The following is an 18,652-nucleotide window of genomic DNA, read 5'->3' as shown; positions in this document are numbered from 1 at the left end:
GTAATGAATTGTGTCTATGATTTATGTAAGTTAATGGGTAGAGAGGCAGAAATATGGGTGAAGATACTGGTAGGTCCATAGAAAGTTGGGATTTATTCTTGATTCTTTTCCCTGCCCTCACACATCAGCCTAGTCACTAGGTCCTGCTAAATTCCATGTCTGAATATCTTGATTCACATCTACCCAACTCTCTCTGACCTCATCCCCTGGATTATTGGAAGTGCATTCGAATAGATTTTTCTGCCTCCATTCTTGTACCAGTTTTAGTCCTTTTCCCACAATCATCTGACATGATCTTTTAAAGATGTGATATGAATCTGAGCCTGTTACTCTCCTGCTTTGACTCTCTTTAACAACTTGCCATTGGCCTTAGGATAAAGTTCTTCCTTGCTTATCAGAGCTAACAGGAATCTTCAAAAGTAGGGTCTGGACCCTCTCTCCAAACTATACTCTTGAAGGACTTTCCTAATGGTCCAGTGGTTCACACTCTGCCCTTCCAGTGCAGGGGGTGTGAGTTTGATTCCTGGTTGTGAAACTAAGATCCCTTGTCACAGGGTGTGACTCCCTCCCCCCAAAAAGCAAAACCAGAAACACAACTGTACTCTTGCCACTCATCCCCTCATATACTACATACCAAGTCTGCATGAGACAGTTCCTTCTGGCTGGAACATTCTGATTTTGGTTCTTTTTCCTCTCCTTCCGCAGTGCTCCCCGCCTCTTCTGACCAGCTAACTCCAAGTCAACCTTCTGGTTTTAATGTAACCATCTCTTCTGGGAGCCCACTTCTCCTTTCTGAAAGGCTTTTATGCTCTTTGATTCCATTTTAAATTGGATTAAATGAAATTTTCTTGCCATTTCCTCTTCCATGCACCCCATGTTTCCCTAGTTTTAACATTCATCATATTTGTAACTGCTTATTAATTTTCTCTACTTCCAAAATAGACTGAACATTAAGGTGGGTGGGGGAGGGGTAACTATCTATTCTCTAGCTGCTATACCTACATACCTAATGCAAGATTTGTTGCTTATATTTATATTTATTTGTTTTATATGTTGCTACATAAATATTTGCTGGATATGAACTATAAATTATACTTAGTCATCCAATTACTTACCTATCAATTTAGGGCCTAATGGGCTTCCCACCTGGTGCTAGTTTGTAAAGAATCCTCTTGCCAATGCAGGATACCTAAGAGACTCGGAGTTTGATTCCCTGGTCGGGAAAATCCCCTGGAGGAGGGCATGACAACCCACTCTAGTATTCTTGCCCAGAGAATCCCATGGAAGAGGAACCTGGTGGGTATAGTCCATGGGGTTGCAAAGAGTCGGACATGACTGAAGTGACTTAGCACACATGCATGCATAGGGCCTGATATGTGCTAGGCACTGCCTTAAGGATGGGGCTACAAAGGTAAAACTGATGTGGAACTTGATGTCAGTATTCATCATAGTTCGACTTGTATTTTGGGTAGTTATTTCAGTGCCTCTATGTCTGCCACTGTGACCACTTCTCTCACGTGCCCCAAAATATTATTATTATTATACTTCCAGGCCTAGGGTGGCTGGAGACGAAGTTTGGCTAACATCAGGGCTGAATCACTCTGTCCACTAAGTTGTTCAGTGCATCCAGGCTGTGATTGATGTAAGCTGTACCGCTGCTTGGGCAATACTGTCAAACTTTATTGTTTTGGAATTTGTCAATGATGGCAAGCCCAGGGGGACCATCATGAATCTAAGGAAGTGCTCTCAGGACTCATATCTGAGATGAAGTGCCTCCTGAAGGCATGCACACTAGGGGCCTCCCTTGCCTGGTCTGAATCCTATTCCTGGGGTCAAACTCTCTTGAGTACCACTCTGACCTTGTTGGCTACAAGGTGACTCTGGTTATTTCTATGTTTTGTTCGTGTGTGAGTGTGTGCTCAGTCATGTCTGACTTTTTGCAACCCCATGGCGTGCCAGGCTCCTCTGTCTGTGGAATTTTTCAGACAGGAATACTGGAGTGGGTTGCCATTTCTTTCTCTAGGAAATCTTCCTGACCCAAGGACTAACCCAAGTCTCCTGCATCTCTTGCATTGGCAGGCGGGTTCTTTACTCCTAGGGCCATCTGGGAAGCCTTTGTTGTAGAAACTTGATGGATTCAGATTCTACATGTAGGGTGGTCTAGGATCCATTTTAATATGAGTTTATAGAGGTTAGTCTCCCGATAGGACTTCCCTGGTAGTTCAACTGGTAAAGAATCTGGCTGCAATGCAGGAGACCCAGATAAGTTGAGACTGATAGATTTCCAGCCTTCTCTAGACCTTTTCCCCCCTAATCTTCTCATGCCTTCTTTAATAAATTAAATATTGGAAAATAGGGTTTTTATGAGCTTTTTTTGGGAGGGGGTGGTTAAAGGAAGCTTGAGAGCATCACAAACCGAGATTAAGACCATAAGGTTATATCTAAGTTTTTTTTTTTTTCTGCTCTCCCCACAGTAAGGGCCATATCACCCCATAGAACACAGAGCCCAAATGACCCTTTTATGGGTATATTCCTATAGGGGTCTCCTTTTGCTTAGACAATATGTATTTACTATTCCAACTCCAGATTTGTAATATGGACCAGTTTTAGAGCACCAAGAGACCTCTTCATCAACATAACTGTCACTTCAGTAATGTCTAGCCTACAGAAAGACAAATATATCACATATGTGAAATCTAAAAAAATAGCACAAATGAACTTATTTACAAAACAGAAGCAGATTCACAGACAAACTTATGGTTACCAAAATGGAAATGTGTTGGTCGCTTAGTCACGTCAGACTCTTTGCGACCCCATGGACTGTAGCCTACCAGGCTCCTCTGTCCATGGAATTCTCCAGGCAAAAATCCTGGAGTGGGTTGCCATGCCCTTCTCCAGGGGATCTTCCTGACCGAGGGATTGAATCTGGGTCACCTGCATTGCAGGCAGATTCTTTATCGTCTGAGCCACCAGCGGAATTGGGGAGGGATACATTTGGAGTATAGGATGCACACTACCATATATAAAATAAACAGTAAGTATTTACTGCATAACATAGAGAACTATATTCAATTTTTTGTAGTAAACTATAAAAAAAACCTAGTGTCCAGCCAAGGACTGTCTAAATGTCCTCAGCACTGTTGACGTGTGAACTAGTGAACTAATAATCCAGCAAATATATACTGATGAGCACTTTCTTTCTCTAGTTTACAGAGCTATCCATCCATTTATTCATCTACTCCTTCAATATTCGAGTGCTTCTTATGTGTTAGGCTCTCAGTAAGCAGCAGTGAGGTAAAAGTCTCCACCTCCTCAGAGTTTACAATCTAGCTTAACTTGTTCCTTCCTTTCTCTTATCTCCTAGATACTGATAACAAAGGTTACTGGTGCTGTGGTCACTATATGAGGCTGCAAAAATTCTTTTGGAAAGGCCTGGTCTAGACATTTTCCTGATCACTTTCAGATGACTTAGCCACAGAAGAATTCCATAAATTTATGGAAGAAATATGCCAGGGTGGGAAGAGTAGCTATTGGCTTTAGAAGCCAGGTGGTGGTGGTCTTTATCCTGATGTTCTCAATCATTGTTAGTGTATTATACTTCTAAAAACATCTCTGTGTAAGATTTGAAGATAAAAAGATTTAGGAAAAAATTTCCCTACAGTTCGGTGTTAATGACCACGGGGTGTGTTTCAAAGAACACTGTCTCCAGACAGAAGAATTATTTCTAGTTTCCTACTTAAGGATAGGAAACTATGTCTTTCCTTAGGTCCCTCCTCCCTTTAAATTTTTTTCACCTCTAACACAAAGATTACACCAAAGGTCTTATGGGCTTTAAAGGAGAAATCAACTCCCATACCTGGAACTGTTAGCCTTCCTTATTCTACTAACTGTAAAAACTGCCCGTGTGTTTTGAAGTTTCACCTGAGGATATAAATATATTAAAATACCATGAACCCAGGTTTAAAAAAATTGAATAATGCTGTTTACCTACAACTGAGATCAGGCCAGCAATCCTAAGAGAGGGAAGGAAATTTCATAAAACTCAACGGGTGCCTGAAGGGTTCAAGCAAACTCTGGTTTAATTCTTTCTTTGGAGGTTAGCTAGCCATTAACTGACTGAAAAAGTGAAAATGTTAGTCGCTCAGTCGTGTCCGACTCTTTGGGACTCCATGGATCATACCCGACCAGGCTCCTCTGTCCATGGAATTCTCCAGGCAAGATTACTGCAGTGGTTGCCATTTCCTTTTTCAGGGAATCTTACCAGCCGGGATCCAACCCAGGTCTACCTGCATGGCCCTCCCCCGCCTTTTTTAATCAGGTCAGTACGACTCAACCCTGCCTAATTGGCACCCAGCTCTCTTCCGCAAGGTCTATAGAGCGCTCCACCAGTATCCGGGTCCGAGGCAGCCCCTCCTCCAACCTCTTGAGAAGAGCCCGCCCAGTCCAGCTGAACCTGGAAGCATCGCGGGTGGAGCCAGGACACTCTGGAGGCGTGACGTAGAGGCCATATACGGCTGCGGATTGGTGGACGGGGGAAGGAGGGGCGGGCCACGTCGCCGGAACTGACGCATTCCGGAACCCGCTCTCTGCTGAGCAACCTGGGCTGCATGTTTCGAAGTTGATGCCAGCCTTGTTTTGCATATCTCTGTACAGTTGACAGCGGGTTCACTCCTCACGATTCCCCTCCTCCCCCCCGCCACGTGAGTGGCATTGCCTCGCAGTGGTGTCCGTGAGCGTCGCTAAAGAAGTCCCGGGACAGGTTCGGTGGAGGTGAAGCCGCTCCAACCTGGTCCAGCTCTAGAAGGCGTGGAAGTTCCTCCGCGTTTCTCATTTTAACTGGGCGTGAGCAGCGCTCTTTTCTTTGGCATCGGGTGGTCCTGGCACGCCGTGGGTGGTGTTCATTGCCCAGACGTTCATTGCAATTTGGACAGAGAAAAACCACCGTTTTCTGTCATTTCTCCGAGAGGAGGAGAACTCAAGCAGTAGGAAAATGTCTGTTTTCCCTAAAATATCTTTGAGACTTGAAGTTGAAAACTATCTTAAAGCGGGCTTTATGAATAAGGAGGTAGGTCAAATAAATATATTAGATGCTGTTTGCGGACATTCAAATATTTACACACTAGAGGGATAGGAAAAAAAAACCTAAAAGGCAGTTAAATGTTTACAGCTGTTGTTTCTTATTACTAGCGTTTCCCAATGTATTAATATAATATGCTGATGCCTTTCTGCAGGTATGTAATGAATCCTGTCTGAGCTAAGAGATGGATGGAGTGTTTTTGTTTGTTTGTTTGTTTTTTTAAACATTTCGGAATGGGAAAGGAGGGAGGAGGAAGAAAGCTGTTGTGTGCCTGGCGACAGGCGTTGGCCACTGAAGGGATTACAGGGGTGGGCAAGCAAAGATGCATGTCCTCTGAGAATTATAAGTCCTGTAGGGAAGAAACACCTGTGTTCTTCTAGCGTCTGCTCTGTGCTCAGGTGAGGTATACTGTCATTCAGCGAGTGCTTGTTAAATGCCACTGCTTGTGCTAGGTGGTTTGCAGACCTTTAACTTCTTAATCTTGTGTGTGTGCTCAGTCGTGTCCCAACTGTTTGGGACCTCATTGCCTGTAGCCCACCGGTCTCCTCTGTCCATAGGATTCTCCAGGCAAAAATATTGAAATGCATTGCCGTTTCCTACTCCAGAGGATCTTCCCAACCCAGGGGTTGAACCCATATCTTCTGCAGCTCTTTGCATTGGCAGGTGGATTCTTTACCGCTGAGCCACCTGGGAAACTCCACATCGTAATCTTAGCAATCATTTTTTTGGTAGATATTTCATCCCCATTTTTTACAGGTGAGAGAGCTGAGGGTCCAAAGAGTTATGTTCCTGAATCAAATCTTCATCGCTGTCATGGTCCTAATGTTGAAATCTGAAGGGAAAGAGCTTAGGTGTTAGTACAGTGGGAAAAGGAATCGATTTGGGACCCCAAGCCCCCTGGTTTGCGTCTCAGTGCTTTTTTCTGTCTCTTAAACTTGCTTTCCTCATCTGTGAAGTTGGAGGACATTTAACACCACTAAATTTTCAGGGTTAAGGTATTAGTCGTAAGGGTGAGCACCTGGCATTGTAGGTCCTGCTGGCAGCCTTGAGCACAGAAGTCCTCAGTGAATGCTGATTGATTGCCTGGCTCGTGCTCTCCGCCTTACCATCCTGCTTGTAGGCAGCTTTTTATTTTCCAAATCTTTGGTGTTTTATTCAAAGTAAAGCCGCACAAATATCAATCATTTTCAAAGATGTTGGTGAAGCCATGACTTCTAGGTTAGATTTCTATGTTTTTATTCCCAAAGATTATGTTAAAGAGCATCACAGTATGGAAAGATAGTCTCCTTTTTTCCTAAATATTTTATTTATTTGGCTGCTTTGGGTCTTAGCTGCAGCATGTGGAATCTAGTTTCCAGACTAGGGATCGAAACCAGGCCCCCTACATTGGGAGCTCAAATTCTTACCTGTTGGACCACCAGGGAAGTCCCCGAGGAAATATCTTCTTGATTTCAAAAAACTTAAAGTATAGGGAGGGTGTTAAGAGATATAGAGGCAGTTTTCTTCCCCCAGAATTTTTGAAATGATTAACATTGTTTTATAAAAGAAAATTCAAATGTCTTTGACACCAGTTCTTTTTCAAACATACTAACAGGATTTTACAAAAAGAAAAACTCCCTATGTAAAAAGTATTAAAAGTAGTGAAATATTCGGTTAAAAAAAAACATAAACACTGAGAAAGTGCTAATATTTGTAGGCTAGTGGATTATTAGGCTGGCAAGTAGTTTATGAAGATTCTGTGAGGCAGGGGATGGTCAAAGATGACAAAAAATGGTGAAATACATGTCTTGAAGGCTTCGGTTGATTACAAGGAAACTTGGTCATTGGAGTCTTTATAACTCTTATTTCTGACAGGTATCTTGCTGTTTTTTTTTTGGACAGTATCTGCTTGTTACTTTTAATAATAATGTGCATGTTTGCTCAGTCATATCTTGACTTTTTGTAACTCCATGGACTGTAGCCCGCCAGGCTCCTCTGTCCATGGTGTTCTCCAGGCAAGAATACTGGAACAGGTTGCCATTTCCTTCTGCAGGGGATCTCCCAACCCAGGGATCAAACCTACATCTCCTGTGTCTATTACATTGGCAGGCGAGTTCTTTACCACTACGCCACCTGGGAATCCTAACATGTGGTACTACCATATTAAAAAAACTGATGTTGTGGGAGATTGTTGGGTGACAGTATCAGGTGTTACGTATTCTTCAAATACTGGTGTTTTAAAAGGTTACTAGCCAATTCGCTCTAGGATATGAGGTTAGCAGGGAACTAGTTCTACAAAAGTGATGTAACAGTTAATATTTTTATAAATAAGTAGAATGAAATCCTGAATTTGTGTGAATAAATTCAGTTTATTCAGCAGTTATGTTCAAAATGTTAATAATGCTTTGAGGTTGAGGTAGTGATTTTCTAATCCCTTTTCATCAGGTGTTTCATTAGGTGTTTATTAGCATAACCCTGTGAAAAATCACCATAACCTTAGTGTTATCAACATAGAAACAGAAAAGTGAAATGGAGCAGAATGATTGTGGAATGATGTTTCATCAGTTGGAACAAATGTATATGCATATATCTTAATATTTTTAATTTGTATTATGAAATTGAAACAGTAACTTGTTCTTCTTTTCAGATTCTGTCTGCTTTAGGTAAACAAGAAGCAGAAAGGAGGTTTGAAACGTTGTTACATAACTTGTCTCACCCTCCGTCATTCACCACGGTCAGGGTAAACACGCATCTGGCCTCAGTAGAACATGTGAAAAATCTGTTATTTGATGAGCTTCAGAAGGTTGGTGTAAATTTTTGTCATTATGTACAGAAGGAGATTTCTCCAACCTATGTCATGTTGCTCCTAACATCATGTGGACCATATACTTTACAAGTTTACAGATAAGGAAACTGAGGATCACAAATGTTGTTCAAGGTTACATAGTGTGTGCTAATGCTAGAACTTAAACATAATACTTCTGATTCTGAATTTATTTAGTAACTGGATAGGTTATTCAATCCCTCCGGGCCTCTATTGTTTCATCATCTTCATCGTTAAAATGCCTAAGAGGTCTGTTCTAACCCAAAAAGTTTGTGCTGTTGTCGTAAGCCGCTTAAAACGATCATGATGGCAGATCATATAGCTGAAGTGAGCCCAGAGGTCAGGAGGTGCCTACCGATTACCTGTAGGATTGTATTTTTAATTTTAATATAATTAATTTATTTTTATTGGAGTACAGTCACTTTAGTGTTGTTTGTTTCTTCTGTACAGCAGAATGAATCGGCCATTCATATACATATATCCCCTCGTCCTTGGATTCCTTCCCGTTTAGGTCATCAAAGAGCATTGGGTAGACTTCCCTGTGCTGTACAGTAGGTTCTCATTAGTTGTCTATTTTATACATCATATCAATAATGTATACATGTCTATGCCAGTCTCCCAATTCCTCCCACTTTCCCCCTTGGTGTCCATGCATTTGTTCCCTACGTCTGTGTCTCTGTTTCTGGTTTGCAAATAGTTTCATCTGTACCGTTTTTCTAGATTCCACATTTATGCATAAAATTACATGGTATTTTCCTGCTTCTGACTTATTTCACTCTATACGACGGTCTCTAGGTCCGTCCATATCTCTGCAAATGATAGTTTCTTTGATAATTAAATATAATTTAATAAAGGGAAATTAAATAGCGTAAAGAATGTATTTAAAAATAAGATAATGCAGATTTTTTTTTTTTGGTTCAACCAATAAAATAGTTTTCATATATACTCATTTTCTCTAAGTGAAAATGGATTTTAAAATGCATAAGAGGTCTGTTCTAACCCAAATTGTTAAAGTTTCAAATAGAAAAATAATATTTGAATTTTCTTGTTTATATTGTCTTAATTGCTTTCAAAACCTGTACATTTTGTAAGTGGAATAAGTCAGAGAAAGGCGAATACTACATGATATCACTTATATGTGGAGTCCAAAAAAGTACAAGTTAGTGAATATAACAGAAAAGCAGCAGAGTTACAGATAGAACAAACGAGAGTCATTAGCAGCGGAGGCAGGCTCTGTAGGGGTGGGAGAGGTAAGTTAGGTGTTAGGTATAAGAGATGCTCAAGGATGAACTGTGTAACAGAGTATGATTAATATTTTACAGTAAGTGTAAGTGAAAAAGAACCTTTGAAAATTATTAAAAAAAAAATACCAGAAAGAAAACCCCAAAGCTGTGCATTTTGTGTTTAATACACTATGCACTGAAATTTGCCCCCTAGGAAATGTAAGATGGAGGGAAACAAGGCGCCTGAAGGGGGTAGTTTTAGTTATTTCGTTTTGTAGTTATTATTACATCTCTTCTAACAAATAACCACAGATGGGTGTCAGCAGGCCTATTTCTACCTAAGTACCTAAATGAAAAGGAAAGAGAGAAGCATAGTTAAAAGACTCCCATTTGTATATCATAGGCTGTGTTGTCAGTTTACTCTGGATATAACGTTCAGAAATTTTCAGAGCATCTTCACTGGTATTGATTCTTTTTATTTTATTGAAGTGTAGTTGATTTACGGTGTTGTCTGTGCTGGGCAGCAAAGTGACTCAGATATATATATATATATACACACACACACACACACCCACACACCCACATAATCTTTTTCATATTCTTTTGTTACAGTGTATCACAGGATGTTGAATATAGTTCCCTGTGCTATACATTGGGACCTTGTTGTTTGATTAATTTTTTTTTTTGTCTTTAATATCACCACATCGGTGAAATGTTTGTCATACTGTCTTTAAGAACAGTTCTATAAACTTCAAGTTGTGAAGAGATGACCATGATGTAAGAAGAATCAGTTACAGTTTCTGTATGAGACCAGAACTTAGTACAATAATTATGTAAAACTTGGAGAAAGGTTATTCTGAATTTTAATGAGTGATAATGTTACTGACCGTATTAGGCATACAATGTGACCAGTTCCTCTGAGCAGCTAAGATTATTACTTTTATATAGCCATGTGTATAGATTTTCAGCTTGTATAAAGGAAGCTGTTCTGTCCATAACTCAGGCAGATCCAGGTTGTTTCCTTTTCTGGAAAATTATTCCGAGAGCTTAGATAACCTAGGATCCCAGTCTGATAGAAAGAAACCTCAGGTGTTGTGTCTAAGACAAGGCAGGTGAAATCATTCTGGGCTTTGAGTCCCCTTCTGTGAAGGTTGAGGTGAGACTGAGAAAGTGGGGTTGTGGGCAGTAGGTAAGAACCTGGTGGTTTGAGTCTTGCCTCTTGCTACCAGGAGAGGGGACTCAAAGGAGGTTTTACATCACGAATGTTCTTTTTCCATGTCTCAAAGCTCACCTGTATCCCGAAGGCATATCCTGAATGGTATACAAGTGGGTGCTTTGTCTCTAGATTTCTCTGGGTCACATATTGAAATTTCATCATTTAAATTTCATTTGACTAGCGAGGATGTGGAGAAGCTGGAACCTGTCTCCAGTGCTGGGAATGTCAAGTGGTTTGGCATCTTTGGAAAAGTTTGTGGTCTCTTAAAAAGCTAAACATAAACTTACTGTACAACCCAGCAATTTGACTCCTATATCTGTCCAAGAGAAGTGGAAACATATGTCCATGCAGAGACTTGGACATGAATATTATTAGCCTCATTGTTTGTAATAACCAAAATGGGGCGACTGTCCAAATGTCCATTGACTGGTGAATAGAAAAACAAAACGTGGTTAAGTTCACACCATGGAACGTAACTCAGCAATGACAGTGATGAACTAATACATGCTACCATGTGGGTGAACCTCAGAAACACTACAGTGAGTGCAAGAAGCCAGACACAAGACCCTCTGTAGTGTGTGATCCTATTTGTATGAAATGTCTAGAAAAGGCAGATTCTAGAGAAAAAAGTAGGTTAGTGGTTGCCTGGGATTGTGGCTGGAACAGGGATTGACTGCAGATGGCCATGAAGAATTTTTGTGTGGTGATGGATAGGACCTAAAACTGAATTCTACTGATGGTTGCACAATTCCGTAAATTTACTAAAAAAATCATTGAATTGTGCATTTAATATGGATATATTTTATGGTATGTAAAGTAAACTTCAATAAGGCTGTTTTAAAAAGGGCACAGGATAGAAACAAACAGAAAAAGAAGCCCGTGGTATGTTTGGTTAAAAGAAGTACATTATGTTTTTATGAAAGTTAGGCATATGTGGTTTTTGAAAGTTTTATTTCTGTATTTTTAATATCTGATAGAAAAGGAGAGAAGGAAAATCTTGGCCCGAGCAGGGTTGATCACTGTGTAGAATATCTCTGTAGTGTCGGGAGGTAGTGAGTGCTTATGGAGCAAAACAAATGACAAAATCCATTATCTTCTCCTTGGAAGGATCATAGTCTGGATACTGTAAGGCAGCGATCCCCAACCTTTTTGGCACCAGGGACTGGTTTTTCCATTCTCCCAGTTGAAGACAGTTTTTCCATAGACCAAGGGAGGGGGATGGTTTTGGAATGATTCAAGCTCATTACATTTATTATGCATTTTATTTCTATTATTATTTCATCAGCTCCACCTCAGATCTTCCTGGAGGTTGGGAAGTCCTGCTAGGCTATCAGACAATAAGAGAACATGAGAGGGAGAGGGGGAAAAGCAGAGAGGTTTGTTTGAATGAGGAGTTCACCCTTTACATGTCTTGATATGCTGTTGGGTATGGTTAGTTTGAAATTCCCTTTGCTCAGAGGAAGTAGAACTAGGAAGAGTTGTTGACTTGGTAGAAATAAAATAGTCTGATTTCCAAAATCTGAAGAATTTTTGTTCTCTTTCCTTTTCGACTTAGATTGATTTTGGGTTTTCAATAGCTAGTGTAGCAGCACTAGTATCTATTATTGTTACTGCTTTGGTGCAGTATGTGAAGGTGTATGAGTCTAATCAGTAGCATACACAGCAGAGACTTGTTTTCCAGTATTTGTGTGTGGCCCTCTGATAGACACAGAGTCCTTGCCCTCCATTCCCCTCTTTTATGGGGAGTGCCCAATTGTCTACTGTCTGTAGCCATGGTGTGCTGGTACATACCAAACAACCCCCTTTCTGGGAAACAGAATGCTGGTTTGTAGTGTTTGCTGATTTTTGTGGTGTAAATGCTCCCACTCTGGTCAGTTTCAAGCTGCCAGCATGACTGTTGACTTGGCAAGAGATGCACACAGTTAGCTCCCATGAGATTGCTGCTGCTGCTAAGTCGCTTTAGTCGTGTCTGACTCTGTGTGACCCTGTAGACGGCAGCCCACCAGGCTCCTCTGTCCCTGGGATTCTCTAGGCAAGAATACTGGAGTGGGTTGCCATTTTCTTCTCCCATGCATGCATGCATGCTAAGTCACTTGAGTCGTGTCTGACTCTGTGTGACCCTATGGACAGCAGCCCACCAGGCTCCTCTGTTCACAGGATTCTCCAGGCAAGAATACTGGAGTGGGCTGCCATTTCCTTCTCTATACCTATGAGATTGGGAGTTGGCCTTGGCACCTACACTGCTGGCCCTGCACGTATTTCTCGTCTGAATGCCAAGTATGGTGGAGGATACTGAATATCCTCAGCCTTTGCCAGGAAGCATAATCAAAACTGGCGTGCCAGGACTTCCCTAGTGGTCCAGTGGTTAAGACTGTGCTTCCACTGCAGGGGGCATGGGTTCAATACCTGGTAGGGGAACTAAAATCTCATGTGCCACGGTGCAGCCAAAAACAGACAAGCAAACAAAAAACTGACATGGCATTCAGTGTTGATAATATATAATACACAGCATTTAGAACTCTCAGTCTTTAATGTCCTATTCATGCAACTCTATATTGGATATGTGTTTTCAAAGTAGGTCACTTAAGGTCAACATGGTTTGTGTTTACAAAGTCAAACACTAAACAAAATTGAGCCTTTTACTTGTAAAGAAGTCAGGAAACTTGAGAATCAAATTATGGAGAAAATGTTGTTTTGAAGTCTTTGATTTTTTTTTTTTTTTGGTAGTATCCCATGGAAAAAAATGAAAATAATCCTAAATCAAACTTTATGCTCTGTTAGGTAATGACACTGAAAAGCTCTGTAATTTGAAATTTACCCAGTATGTTGATTGCTTTGTAATCCTCTGTGTTTATTTTCAACAGCAGTTTAATGGATTAAGTTTTCCTATTCTTCAGCATCCAGACCTTCAGGATGTCTTACTTATTCCTGTTATTGGACCTAGGTTTGTAACTATTTCATTTTAAAATTGTATACTTATAAATAAAAATTTGTCTCAGGTTCTTTTTTTTGCTGTTTGGTGATAGTACTAAATTTCTCTATTAGCAACTTTATTTAGATAGGAATTCACAGACTTGATAAATGTTGACTACATTGTTTGTCATGGAAAATACTACAAAAAAACACTGGGAATGGGACTCAGCTATCTTGAGAGGAATGCATATTAGTTCCATTTAGTGGTGATTGATTTTTTTTCATTCCGTAAGATATTTGTTTACTTGTATATCATAAGAGATTCCACTGCTAACTTAAAACTTTTTTTGAGCCACAACAGAAATACAAAGCAAATACAAAGCAGTGTTTCCTATTTTCATAACTGATATATTTGTAAAATTTTATTAATTCATGATGATGTTAAATCACTGTATTCTCTGAGTAGAACTGGCTACTATGGTAGCTCAGCTGGTAAAGAATCCTCCTGCAATGCGATAGACCCCAGTTCTATCCCTGGGTCGAGAAGATTCCCTGGAGAAGGGGTAGGCTACCCATTCCAGTATTCTTGGGCTTCCCTGGTGGCTCAGACGGTGACGAATCAGCCTGCAATGCGGAGACCTGGGTTTGATCCCTGGGTTGGGAAGATCCCCTGGAGAAGGGAATGGCAACCGACTCCAGTATTCTTGCCTGGAGAATCTCCATGGACATAGGAGCCTGGCGGGCTACAGTCCATGGGGTAACAAAGAGTCAGACATGACTGAGTGACTAGGCACAGCTAAATAGAAGAGATACTGTGTTTGGAAGGCATGTATTTAAAAAAGGAAAAAAAATAATAGGCTTTCATATTATAATGGGAATTCTGTTCCCAAAGAGCATTTTAAAATTCCTAATTGTGATAAAAAAATTTTAATACCCCTAAGAGTAGTAATAAACACAAAAATGTTCATTTTGCTAAAGTTTTAAAGTATTGATAATTTAGTTGTCAACAGTAGAGTGATGGTTTTTGGTTTATCCATTCAGTGGAATATTATACAGACTGAAATGTGGTAGAATTATATGTACAAATAAATAATATATACAATTAATTAAATACCCAAAGCATGCTGCTCTGTGTATGATAATCACATTTCTTTTGCAATTAAATACTACAGATTTATGTATATTATACACAGAAAAAAGTCTGGAGGGTATAACATACCCAACTGTTAATAGGGATTAATTCTGAGTGTTTAACTCTGAGGAGGTAGGGAGAAACTAGATAAGAGGCTCTAATTGTAACATTTCTGGTTTATTTTATTTTATTTTTTTTACTGTAAACACGTATTACTTTTTCAGTTAAAAAAATTGAGTTTGTAAACTCCTTATTGTATATTTTTGTTAAGAGGAACATTGCTTTAGTGAATGGAGGAGTCTTAAGTGTGCTGAGTTTCGCTAAATTCATACAACTATATAGTCAGGTGTTGGAGAAGACTCTTGGGAGTCCCTTAGACTGCAAGGAGATCCAACCAGTCCATCCTAAAGGAAGGCAGTCCTGAATATTCATTGGAAGGACTGATGCTGAAACTGAAACTCCAATACTTTGACCACCTGATGCGAAGAGCTGACTCATTTGAAAAGACCCTGATGCTGGGAAAGATTGAGGGCAGGAGGAGAAGGGGACGACAAAGGATGAGATGGTTGGATGGCATCACTGACTCAACGGACGTAGGTTTGGGTGAACTCTGGGAGTTGGTGATGCACAGGGAGGCCTGGTGTACTGTGGTTCATGGGGTCACAAACAGTTGGATGCAACTGAGCGACTGAACTGATACCGAACTGATTGAGGACTCACCCTCATCAAGATATACACCATTTTCATCACCAGAAAATTCTCTGCATTCTGCCCCCCATACTAGGAAACCACTGTTCTGATTTCTCTCATTCCTATTTAGTTTTAAACCAACTAGTTACTATAGTTGATCAGTCACAGGTCTTCTGAGATCTGCGATTCATTTTGGAAGACACTGGACGTCATTCCATGATGCCCATAATTTTCCATAATCTATGTAACTCTGTTTCATTCTTCTTACTGGCTTCATAATAATCCTTTCATCCTATTCTTTGTAGTGAGTAAGCTATTCATTAAAACATTAGTGAACTGTGTAACACAGACGGTGAGTTACAGGAAAGCACTGAGAAATCTTTTAGGATTGTGGGTTCATATACCTACCTTTCATTTCTGAAAGGAGCATGTCACCTTTTTTTTTGTCTTTTAAACTCATCACCAGTTTTATTAGGTATCTTTTGACTTTCCACTATGAAAAACGAAGAAATTCTTAGAGCTGCCCTAAAACTTCCACCAACCAATTTTTATTTACTGTTTTTTTTTTTTTTTTCCTAACATTATAAAGCTTTGTAACATTTGTATTCAATTCAGGTGAATGCAGTGCTTGGCTTTTTGCAATAACAGTAGTTTATTTCTGAGTTCTTTGTCTTGACTGATTGGATATTGTCATTTAGCATAGGGGTCCCCAACCTTCTGGATCTAATGCCTGCTGATCTGAGGTGGAACTGATGTAATAATAATCGAAATAAAGTGCACAATAAAAGTAATGCATTTGAATCATCCCCAAACCATCCACACCCCCCAGCCCGTGGAAGAGTTATCTTCCATGAAGCCAGTCCCCGGTGCTAAGAAGGTTGGGGACCCCTGATTTAGCAGGTCTCCAGCACCTGCTTCTCTTCTCCCAGGGATGTTTCTTGTACCCTCTCTTTACATTCTCACTTGAGAATTGCTTGTTGCCTTTATATTTATTTTAAATATTTATTTATTTATGGCTGCATTGGGTCTTAGTTGTGTCATGCGGGCTTCTCTCCAGCTGTGGCACCTGGGTTTCAGAGTGCATGGGTTCATTATTTGTGATTCACGGGTTTAGTTGCCCCACATCATGTGGAATCTTAGTTTCCTGACCAGGGATTGAACCTGTGTCCCCTGCATTGCAAAGTGGATTCCTAACCACTGACTGAACCACATGGGAAGTCTTTTTGTTTTTGCCTTTATATGTAAGCAAGAACTTGGTTAAGTATATGTAGTTGTTTCAGGTCACATGTTATTTCCCTTAGAACCATGTAGACACTGCTTTCACGATCTTATGGCCTCACATGTAGCTGTGAAAAGACTCTGAGGCCAAAAAGTATTTCCCCTTTTGCAACAAAATCTTGATCTTTAACTTGGAGGTCTATGAGACTCTTAGGCATTGGACTGTAGAAACTTGGCTGGGGTATCCCTTGATTTTGGTTATTCTCTTAATTTTGATTGAAATACAGTGGAATTTTTCAATGATAAGTCTTCTGGTAGTTCTTTGAATATTTTTCTGTTACATACCACTGCCTTCTGTGTTAGGAGGACACTAATACTCTGTATGTTGGATTTCCAGTGAGGATGCTGCCTGTGTTGGGCTCTTCTAGACAGCCCAGGGTCAGTAATGAGCTGGGAGGACTCCCCAGAGCTCAGCATCTAGCCAAGGATATATTGGCAAGGATTTATGGCATGAAAGGGGTACAGAAGCCATGTCAGCAAAGGGAAAACGTGTATGGGGTAGAGTCAGAAGGAAACCAGGCATGAGCTTCCAGAAAGTTGCTCCCCATGGAGTTAACCAGGATGGGCTTCGTTCTTTCAGCAGTCCGTTTTGATATGAGTAAAATTGTTGTCTGTGAGGGCAGCGAGGGCAGCCACTAGAGCTGCATCACCCAAGGTTTCACTTGGCAGGCACGCTCTGCCTGGCATGTGCCAAATTCCAGACTCCCAAAAGGAAAGCAGGTGTTAAGAATGACCACACTGCTTGTACAAACAGTAGTTGACTGTTACTAGAGCTGGTTTTATGTCGGTGCTGGGAACTGTTTCCCAGTCAAGTTTTCAAATGCCAGCCAAGGGCCACCTTCTAAGCAGGCTTTCTTTCAGAATAGCTGTCTCAAGTCTGTTATGTTAGCTCTTTGATATAAGGAGATTTACCATCCTTTACTTGCTGAGATAAGCTAGTTCACTTTTTTTCCTCTTCATTATTTTGTTGTTGTTCTCTCTTTTTAAATGTTCTTTTTAGTTTCTTTGAGGGCTTCCCTGGTGACTCAGACGGTAAAGAATCTGCCTGCAATGCAGGAGACCTGGGTTTGATCCCTGGGTTGGGAAGAGCCCCTGGAGGAGGGCATGACAACCCACTCCAGTATTCTTGCCTGGAGAATCCCGTGGACCAAGGAGCCTGGCAGGCTATAGTCCACAGGGTCGCGAAGAATTGGACGTGACTGAGTGACTAACACACACACCCATTTTCTTTGAAACTACAGAGAAGTTATTTGAGATTTTGCTCTTTTTTGGTCTGTACATTTTGTTCTGTCTTTGGTTTATTATAGCTTTGTTTAATGTTACACACATCCCTTGGTGTTCATGGGAGATTGGACACCCCCTCACAAAATACCAATATCCACAGTTCTCAAGTCTTTTATATAAAATGGTATAGTATTTGCATATAACTCATACACATCCTTAGCATACTTTGAATCATTTCTAGATTACTTGCAATACCTAATACTATATGAACAGCAAATTCAAGTTTTGCCTTCTGCAACTTTCTGGAATTGAATTTTTTTTTTTTTCTGTCTGTGGCTAGTTGAATCCACAGATGCCGAACCTGAGGGTGAGAGGGCCATCTCTACCTACGCATCTGTCCCAGGTTGAATGAATACTAGAATGAAAACATTTACATAGAGTCACCTAGTCTGCACTTTGGGTCAAATGTGTACCTGGATAACTCATCAGATGTGTTTTTTGAAAACACTTTCACCAGATCTTTTCTAGTGGCTCATCTCTAGTTCTGGTGAGCTGAGCTGATGAAGACTAAGGCTTTGCTGTGAGGGGGTCTAGCTCATAGCTGTCTTGTTGGAGTCTTTAATTTTTGGTTATGCTTAGTGAACTCAGGGGAGGAGTCACAGCATTGATTGCACTTTGCAGCTCTTCCCTTCACTACTTCTAGAGAGTTTATCTGGGTTTGTTAGAGAAAGCATGGATTGTCTGCTTGCGCCATTTCTGCCAGTCCAGTTCCTCCTTCAGCTTTATCCATAGGGAATGGGACTGACCTGACATACCCAGACCTTCCTTTTTTCTGCCTGACCCTTTGGACCTGTTTCTGAGTAGTGATTATTTGTTTGGGTATCCAAGAGCCTTTCCTTTTCAGCAACAGTCATACCCTATTGAGGAATTGGATTTGATCCACATTTCACTGTGTCAGCTAATTACTCTTCACTTGCATCTTAGCTGCTGCTTAGATTTCTTGCAAATGGAATTTTCTTTCAGATTTTTCTTCCCCCATTTTTGTGGGCTTTAGAAAAAGGAATATATGTGTACTTTTACTCGTTGACAAATCCTT

At 40.5% G+C, this 18,652-nt stretch overlaps 1 protein-coding gene across 2 annotated transcripts in view; it reads left to right on the top strand.

The window, feature by feature from the left end:
- Window positions 1–4,594: 4,594 nt before the first annotated feature.
- NSUN6 (NOP2/Sun RNA methyltransferase 6) overlaps window positions 4,595–18,652 on the top strand; it is a 77,931-nt gene continuing 63,873 nt past the window's right edge. Inside the window, exons 1-3 of one of the 2 annotated variants that reach the window (XM_065919582.1) lie at window positions 4,595–5,065; window positions 7,704–7,859; window positions 13,187–13,263. In XM_065919582.1, the coding sequence (XP_065775654.1) occupies window positions 4,991–5,065; window positions 7,704–7,859; window positions 13,187–13,263 (308 nt within the window). In that variant the 5' untranslated portion in view covers window positions 4,595–4,990. Of the gene's footprint in view, window positions 5,066–7,703; window positions 7,860–13,183; window positions 13,264–18,652 lie in introns of both variants that reach the window. The other variant, XM_065919581.1, reaches the window with a different exon arrangement.

This window comes from Muntiacus reevesi, chromosome 2 (genome assembly GCF_963930625.1).
Source record: "Muntiacus reevesi chromosome 2, mMunRee1.1, whole genome shotgun sequence".
In the NCBI taxonomy this organism is placed as follows: Eukaryota; Metazoa; Chordata; class Mammalia; order Artiodactyla; family Cervidae; genus Muntiacus; species Muntiacus reevesi.
The sequence above is the reverse complement of the archived record's forward strand: the minus strand, read 5'-3'. Positions and strand labels throughout refer to the sequence as shown.